Below are 8,539 nucleotides of genomic sequence, written 5' to 3'. Positions count from 1 at the left end.
TTTATTTGAATTCAAGTTATTTAACACACAGTGTAGTATTGGTTTCAGGAATAGAACCCAGTTAGTGATTCATCACTTACATATACCACCCAGTGCTCATCCCACCAAGTGCCCTCCTTCATGCCCGGCACCTGTTTAGCCCATCCCCCCTCCCCTCCAGCAACCCTCAGTTCTCTGGATTGAAGAGTCTCTTAAGGTATGCCTCCCTGTTTCTATCTTTTTCCCTTCCCTTCCCCTATGTTCATCTGTTTTGTTTCTTAAATTCCACATATGAGTGAAATCCTATGATATTTGCCTTTCTCTGACTGACTTGTTTCACTTTGCATATTACACTCGTGTTCCATGGGGTGGGGGGATCTCTTAAACCTCCTCCTCGTCCCTGCAAAACCACGTTGGGTGATCCTAATCACATTTCGTCATGTATGAATTGAACAAAGTCAAGGACCTATCTATCTTGTTTCCACCGCAGCTTTGCACATGGTGCGTGTTCCGTTAAATGTGCTGAACGGGTGCGCAGAGGGGCCTAAGGCTTGTGGTGCCCCGTGCAGCTCAGGCCAGTTCTGGCTCTTGTTTCGCCTTGGCGGCCGCAAGCCAGTATACAGACCAGTTCGAGGAATGATGTGCTTCCTGTTCTCCCCCTTCCAGAGCACGCCCCCAGTCCAGGTGGGCAACATGTCTGTGCTTTTAGCAATGCCGCTGCCTCGAACCCAGAAGCCATGGAGGAGATAAGGTAGCCCCCCTGTCCTTGGATCAGATGGGGAAGCCCAGTTCAATGGATACAAAATACAAGGATGATTTATTTCGGAAGTACGTGCAGTTCCATGAGGGCAAAGTGGACACCACCCCCAGCAAGCAGCGGCCTGGCAGCGATGAGTACCTTCGGGTGGCAGCCTCGACCCTGCTCAGCCTGCACAAGGTGGACCCCTTTTATCGATTCCGGCTGATCCAGTTCTACGAGGTGGTGGAGAGCTCCCTGCGCTCCCTGAGCTCCTCTAGCCTGCGGTCTCTGCACGGCGCCTTCAGCGTGCTGGAGACGGTCGGGGTCAACCTCTTCCTCTACCCGTGGAAGAAGGAATTCCGAAGCATCAAGGTAAGGTCTAGGGAAGAGCTGTCCCCGCTGGTCTCCCTTCCCACCCCCTCCCAGCCCGACTTGAGTGGGCTCGTGCCAGGTACATCCCTCCTCTGCCTGCAGCCCCGTCCGTCTGGCCCACTGCCTTTGATACAACACCTGGAAGTACCCCGTCCCCGCCCCCCATGTCCACCTTGCCTGTCTGACCAGTGTCCTCTCTTCACTGAGTCCCTGCCCCTGGCAGCTCCCATCTGAAGCTGTGATGTTGGAAGGGAAGGTGGCCCCTGGTTATGCAGGGCCTTGAAGCCCGGGCAAAGGGCTTGAATTCATCCTAAGCAGGCTGGGAGGCAAGGCAGGCCAGGGGCAGGTTTACGTCGGGAGCAGTCTTCTGGCTGTTGTATGGGAACGAGACCGGCGGGGCGGTGAGACCGCTTAGGAGGCTGCCCCAGACGCTGGGGCGCCCTGAGAGATGATTTGGACTAAGTGGGAGCACACGGGAGAGTGGAGGATGGATTTAAGAGAGAGCGAGAATTCTGAATCCTTCCCGGGGCTCAGGCTTTTATTCTTCAGAACTTCACCGAAACCCAGAAAGGAATATGCTTCCTGCTCCTTGGGGCTTCTGCCTCTGCCCTGATTGATCCCCTCTCTTCACCGTGTTTGCCCTGTGGCCTCCTAGGGAGCAGAGCCCTATATGGGCAGCTGGTGGCTTTGTGCCCTCCCACTCAAGGCAGGAGTGTCAACAGTTTCCCCTCATGTAGAGTGCCCTGTTGGCCTCTGTCTACTACACGGGGAGCTGCCGAGATCTTTCCGTCCCCTCTCCTCCCCCGTGCTCCCGCTCAGACTTGGGTGTGCTCAGACCATGTGTGTCTCCGAGAGCAAATCCACCTCTCTTTCTCTGTCCCCTTCCTTCTAGACCTACACGGGCCCCTTCGTTTATTATGTCAAGTCGTCGTTACTGGAAGAGGACATCCGTGCCATCCTGCAGTACATGGGCTATGTGCCCGAGTTAGGGACCGCCTACAAACTCAAAGAGCTTGTGGAGACCCTCCAGGTGAAGATGGTGTCCTTCGAGCTCTTTCTGGCCAAGGTGGAGTGTGAGCAGATGCTGGAAATCCACTCACAAGTCAAGGACAAGGGCTACTCCGAGCTGGACGTGGTGAGCGAGCGCAAGAGCAGCACGGAGGATGTGCGGGGCTGCTCGGAGGCCCTGCGGCGGCGGGCCGAGGGCCGGGACCACCTGACGGCCTCCATGGCCCGCGTGGCGCTCCAGAAGTCAGCCAGCGAGCGGGCGGCCAAAGACTACTACAAGCCTCGGGTGACCAAGCCCTCAAGGTCGGTGGATGCCTATGACAGCTACTGGGAGAGCCGGAAGCCACCCCTGAAGGCCTCGTTGAGCCTGCGGAAGGAGCCGGTGGCAGCAGACGTGGGCGACAGCCTCAAGGATGAGGTCATCCGGCCGTCCCCCTCACTCCTGACCATGTCCAGCTCCCCCCACGGAAGCCCGGATGACCTGCCGCCCTCCTCCCCCAACAACGGCTTGGGCCTGCTGCGTGGCCCGTACTTCTCTGCTCAGGAGGACGTGGATCTGTACACAGACTCGGAGCCTCGGGCCACCTACCGGAGGCAGGATGCCCTGCGGCCGGACGTGTGGCTGCTCAGAAATGACGCGCACCCCCTCTACCACAAGCGCTCACCCCCCGCCAAAGAGTCCGCCCTGTCCAAGTGCCAAAACTGCGGTTTGTCCTGCAGCTCCTCCCTCTGCCAGCGCTGTGACGGCCTGCTTGCCTGTCCCCCAGCCTCCAAGCCCGGCGCCTTCCCCAGCAAGGCCTCCGCCCACGACATTCTGGCCCACGGGCTGTCTCTGCGGGAGAAGTATGCGGGCCAGACTCAGGGCCCCGAACGGCTGCCGCACCTCCACCCGAAATCCAAGCCCTTGGCCACAGCCACCTCCCGTTGTGGCTTCTGTAACCGCCCAGGTGCCACCAACACCTGCACCCAGTGTTCAAAAGTCTCCTGCGACGCCTGCCTCAGCGCCTACCATTATGACCCCTGCTGCAAAAAGAGTGAGCTGCACAAGTTCATGCCCAACAACCAGCTGAACTACAAGTCCACCCAGCTCTCCCATCTCGTGTACAGATAGACTTGACCTTGCACCCCTGCTCCAAGGGCTACACCACTGACTTTCCGGTCCCCCCACCCCCGGGAAGAAGGGTTCAAGTATTGAGCTTGGCCGTGGAGGCCTGCATTGCACCGTGTAGGTGTCGGGGTCGTGGGGTCGGCTGTGCCATGTGCGAGTCACTTGGTGACCTGGATGTTTCCACTGATGGCTGCTTTGTCGCCTGGCGAGGGAGAGGGTGGCACTTCCGTTCAGATTCATTTTTGCTAATCTCTCCACTCCCTATTCCGTTGTTTGTTTTGTTTTTGAAGAGGATTTCTCTCTCTCAGACTCTTGCCACACCCACCCCTCCCACCGAGAAGCCAGCTTGGACCGGGAAGGGCCCTCCGGGTCCCCTCCAAATGCCTGCCTGGAGGGTCGAGCTAGAGGCCTGTTGGCTTGTGAAATGAGCCCTCCTGCCACACCGGGCCTCTTCAAGTGGCTCATCCCTTGGCCGCCCCCTTCCCGAACGCAAGGATGCCCCCCTGGACTCGCCGCCCCTTGCCTCCACCTGTCTGGGTTTCGAAGGTGGACTGGGTCCAGTATTAACTGAACGGCATCCTGTTGCCACCACAGCTCAGTTCAGCCCCCGGTGTTCGTGCACTTTGCTCCGACGTGCTGAAGTGTGCGCCGCCCACGGCAGGATGGATTCTTCCCCTTTCTGTTGTTTGCACATGCTCCTCTTACTGTACTGTACATAGATATTTGAGATTTATTTTTAAATAAATATTCAACTTGCCGCGTGTTTCACAGTGGTTAAAACATTAATTATGTAGCTATTTATACAAACAGCCTGGGGTCTTTAGTCTTCCAAGGGAGGGTCACAGCCCCTTCCGTGATGTATCCTACACACACGACAGCCCAAGGGCAGAGCAGAGAGTGTGGGGACAGAGGAGGAACAGACGATGTCCCAGAACCGGTGGAGAGCCACTGTCTTCCCTACAATAAATCTCTACACCTACCTCCAGCGCACATGTAGGGGCTCGTGCGGGCCGGGAGTTCTGTGCACCTGCGGACCTACAGCCTGGTCTTTGCCATTTGCTGCGTGTGAGCCCTGCACTCCAAACTTGTCGAGTCCTGTTTGAGAAGGAACATTTGGGATTCCCCCGCCCCTCCATCTCAGCCTCTTCGCCTGTTTCCAGGACTCCCCTGCAACATCGGTGATCTTTTTTGCACTAAGAGTGGGCCCGAGTCCACCTGCGCCCATCCGACGGACATCTCCCCGGACACTCAGCTGAGCCTGAGCGCTTCCACACCCGAAGGCCCCTTAAGCTCCTCATGTGAGTGACCCCTAGATTTTCCTTTTGGGGTGCAGAGCAGGAGTGGGCCAGAGTTTGAAAATAAAAGCCGCTTCCTTGTGAACTAATATATTTTAGCCATAAGTGTTTGTGATGTACAGAATCTCATAGGAATTTACATGCAGTGGGTTTTCTGGTAGAAGGAGGTCTTCAGCTCTTGAGCGCCTTTAAATCTGGCTGAATCCTGAGGCCACTGTGAATTTGCTGATGTTCTTTCAACTCAGTGAAGTGATTTTAAGGTTTTTCCAAATCTTCTATGGCTCTTTTTTATATCTCTAGTAGAGCACACGTAGATATTCAATGTGTATATACTGCTGAATTTCAACCACCTTTATTACTAAGACCATCATCTTTGACGTGCTTCCTTTACACATTTCAGAAGTGTTGATGCCTGTGTTACTCCCGAGAGCTCTAGTTTTCTAGTTTTCCATTCTCAGCTCGCTCCAGGACTTCGGGAACTCTTGGCCAACTGTGACGCCAGCTAGCCTCTGCGGCGGGCGGAAGCAGGAGTGCCCGCCTCGTCCCGGGAGAGAAAGCCCGGCACACGTGGCCTCACGGGGACACTGTGTTCACAGACTGGAATGGGGAGACCTCTGACCATGTCCTTGGTGTGTACCTAATCGTATGAGGTTGCTGTGCTTGAGATGGATAAATATACGCTAATTTAAAAAGACGGATGTCCTGGGATTGATTTCTACCAAGAGTTGAAATGTTGAGAGATGATTTAAAAAACAATAAAGTGTCTTCCATTGTTAAACAAAAGCGTTTGGAGTTTTATGTCCCTCCCTCCCTGCTGCTTTTGAAGTTTGGGCTGTGTGGATTTTTTGTTTTGCTCAAGCTGTATTTTCTAGTGACAGGACTCATTTCCTCCTCCACAAAACTGATACTTAATCAGCTCTGTGCTTCCTCTGTGAGCCAGGTACTTTGTATGCTGAGACTTCACGGGTGTGATTCCACAGAATTGTCTCCGTCCTCCTGTAAACTAGGTAGTGTTATGATCCCCATCTTCCAAATGGGGAAACTGAGGTGTGCAGAGTTCGGCCATGTTTCTCAGGAGTGGGACTGCATGCTCCAGGAGAAGTGATTGGTGGTGACTGACAGGCGTTAAGTAACAAGTGAAGGACATTCTGAGAAATAAAATTACATTTTTAATTCTTCTGATCCAAGTCCGTTTAATGCTAGCTTGTCCTTGCCGAAGAGGAAGCAGGTGTTCGGCTCAGAGCCTTAGGCAGAGTCTTCGCTAGGTGTTCCGGTACCTTCTGTCTGGAGCAGGCCTTAGTGCTTTCCCGTCTACAGCGGCGTGGAGAGATCACTTTAAAAATCAACTGACGTGTTTTTCAAGAGGAGGGCTGACGACAAGGAAGGTACATGGCAAAAATCTCCAGGGTGCTGTGAGAGCAGCGTGGTGGGGGACATCCTGGCTCTCGGCGGCCCCAGGTCTCTGCGTGACCGTGACCACGGCTGGGTGGCCCCGAGCAGGCGCCTCAGCTGTCGGAGCATAGCCTCCTCCATTCCGCGCGGCGGCGAAAGGAAAGCCAGGCCTCGGGCCGGACCGAGCCCCGAGAGCTGGGTTTGGTTTTCGCCGCGGCCTGGGCAATGGCGCCGCCGGGAAGAGCGGCTTCCTAGCGATGCGTGTGCGGCCTGGGAGCGCGGAGGAAGCCGGACCCTCGCCGCCGCATCCACAGCAGAGCGGGGACTCCGGAGCAGATCGCGTGACCTGGGTGTGTCAGTGACCAGCCTGTGTAACGTCCTCGGCCCCTCCGGCTGTCCGCCAGCGCTGCGGCCAGCCCCCAGCACCGCCGGATTCGTAGTCTCGGAGGGGTAAGCGCCGCGGCACACACTTGGGGCTGAACCCCCGTCTCCTGTCACCCTTTCTCCCTTGGTGACAGAAGCCCTGGTTTGTAGACGCACGGCCTCGGGATACAGGCTGCCTTTCCCAGCCGCGCCTGCCGCCAGCGGTGGTCATGGGGCCGCAGCCAGGCCGCGGGATGGAGGAGCGGGCTCGTGTGGCTTCCGGGGCGCGCCTTTCAAGGGCTCCTGTTCTTCCCACCCCACCTTCCTGCCCGGCTGGAGTGGTGCAGCCCTGTGAGACGCTGAGGGACTCCGAGGTCACAGCCAAGTGATGAGGGCAGGGCAGCGGTTGGGAGTGGCCCGGTCCCTGGTGCCTAAGAAGCCGCCATCCTAGCCAGCCTGCCCTGCCACACCCAGCGTTTTCTCCAGAGTTTTCACGTGAGAGGAATGAACCGTTACCTTGCTTAAACCACAGCCCCTCCCCATTTCCACATTTCAGAGACCGTCTTATTTACAAAAGAAGTACAGCGAACCCTCATTTTTGCTGAACCCAGTGTCCACGATTTGTGGCCAACTTGGTTTCCTTTCTAACCTGTCCATCTACCTCCCTCACTCCTAAGTTCCTTTGAAGCAAATTCCAGACATCTGTTTCTGTGTATTTCAGTATGTGTATCCAAAAGACAAGGGACTTTTAAAACACCATACCATTATCACATCTAAGTTTTTATAATTTTTAAAATGTTTTATTTAGTTTTGAGACCAAGAGAGAGCATGAGCCGGGAGAGGCAGAGAGAGAGGGAGACAGAATTGGAAGCAGGCTCCAGGCTCTGAGCTGTCAGCACAGAGCCCAACTGGGGACTCAAACCCACGAACATGAGATCCTGACCCGAGTCAAAGTCGGAGGCTTAACCGACTGAGCCACCCAGGTGCCCCTATAATTCTTTAATAGCGATTGATAGGCAGTCAATGTTCCAATGTCCAGCTGTTGTATAAATCCACATTTTAAAAAGAGTTTGCATCAGGATTCAATAAGGTCTCCCCATTGCATTTGGTGAATAGACCTTTAAATCACCTTTATCCTCAAAGCTCTTCCTGTAGAGTACAGGGACCCCATCTTTCTCTTTTTTGCCCCTTGAAATGTTTGAGTTAAGCTGAATTTTTAGTCCTGTAGCGTATGCCAGAGCCTGCGTTTTGCTGATTGCAGCTCCCACTGTTGTTTAACATGCTCCTCTGTCCTCTCAAACTCAGGAGTAGTTGGCTTTTTGTTTCTTTTCCTGTTCCTTTCTGTTCATTTGCTGCGCATTGTACAAAAGTAGAAAAATAAACTTTCTTATGGATATGGCTGCAGGTCCATAAATAAGGGATTGCGAGGAAATAACTTAAGGCAGTGATGAGGCGCACGGGCTGGGGATGGGGTCCAGGTTTTCAGACACACAGGTCTCCGCTGGCGACGCATTTCAGGTCCCGCGTGAGGAGGCGGAAGAGGTTGAACGTGACGGAGGCCTCGAGGCACCCCTGGGACTCCTCTGGGGCCCTCTGGAGCCGGTGCAGCCAGTGGTGCAGGCGGCCGCGGGGTCTGGGTCCTGCCGTGGGCTGAGCCAGGACACAAGCCCGGAGCTCGGAGTGGATGTGGCGCAGCACACGCAGGGGCTGGTCCAGGACGACCCCCAGGGACGTGTCAGTCATGTTCCCCAGGACCTTCAGGGTCAAGTCTAGCTCTGCTTCCAAGGCGGCAGGGCGCTCCCAGGCCTGCAGTCTTATCAGGTCCCTGGTCCGTGGGAAGAGACGAGAGGCACAGGTCCAGTCTTTCGGCGAGAGTGACTCTTCTAAGGCATCCTTGGCCTTCTTGAAGGTTTCTAGCTCCCTCGGCGACAGAGATTGGAACTTGCCCATGTGGCAGCCCCTCCTGGTTGTGGTGGGCCTGGAAGTCGGGACAGGGCCTGCCCCGGTCAGGCCCAGCACCACGGTCACCAGCACCACAACCCGAGCTGTAGCCATGGCCGAGCCTCAACTGCTTCCCCGGCCCCATGGCTCCGCTTTTAGCCCGGCTCGCGGGGCAATCCCAGCTGATGTATGTAAAGCGAAAAGGCAAATGGAAATAGGAATCTCCACTGGGCCTGGAAGGCCTAAGTAGGTGGGGCCGGTCGCTGAAGGAGGTGAGCCTGCAGGGAAAGGCCATGCGACAGGTCCCTTCTCTGGACCTGTGCCGAGAGGGAAAGAGAAACT

The 8,539-nt window shown here is 55.6% G+C and overlaps 2 protein-coding genes across 2 annotated transcripts; one reads left to right on the top strand and one right to left on the bottom strand.

The window, feature by feature from the left end:
- Nucleotides 1-262: 262 nt before the first annotated feature.
- SPATA2 (spermatogenesis associated 2) lies at nt 263-5,279 on the top strand. The gene is made up of 2 exons (XM_029916659.1): nt 263-1,090; nt 1,983-5,279. The coding sequence occupies exons 1-2, from the start codon at nt 755-757 to the stop codon at nt 3,207-3,209; spliced, it is 1,563 nt and encodes a 520-aa protein (XP_029772519.1). The 5' UTR covers nt 263-754; the 3' UTR covers nt 3,210-5,279.
- Nucleotides 5,280-7,191: 1,912 nt separating this feature from the next.
- Nucleotides 7,192-8,539, bottom strand: LOC115274211 (interferon lambda-1-like). Its single transcript, XM_029917647.1, has one exon. It carries the CDS (start codon nt 8,309-8,311, stop codon nt 7,739-7,741), a length of 573 nt encoding a protein of 190 aa, XP_029773507.1. The 5' UTR covers nt 8,312-8,539; the 3' UTR covers nt 7,192-7,738.

This window comes from Suricata suricatta, chromosome 12, assembly GCF_006229205.1.
Source record: "Suricata suricatta isolate VVHF042 chromosome 12, meerkat_22Aug2017_6uvM2_HiC, whole genome shotgun sequence".
NCBI classification, from domain to species: Eukaryota; Metazoa; Chordata; class Mammalia; order Carnivora; family Herpestidae; genus Suricata; species Suricata suricatta.
Note: the sequence above shows the minus strand (reverse complement) of the source record. Positions and strands in the feature narration are given on the sequence as shown.

Bases quoted from the DNA above. Each gene is read 5' to 3' on its own strand.
- SPATA2 (XM_029916659.1), top strand. From the start codon at position 755: ATGGGGAAGCCCAGTTCAATGGATACAAAATACAAGGATGATTTATTT. The intron at 1,091-1,982 runs GTAAGGTCTAGG...CCTTCCTTCTAG, and splicing joins AGGAATTCCGAAGCATCAAG to ACCTACACGGGCCCCTTCGT.
- LOC115274211 (XM_029917647.1), bottom strand. From the start codon at position 8,311: ATGGCTACAGCTCGGGTTGTGGTGCTGGTGACCGTGGTGCTGGGCCTG.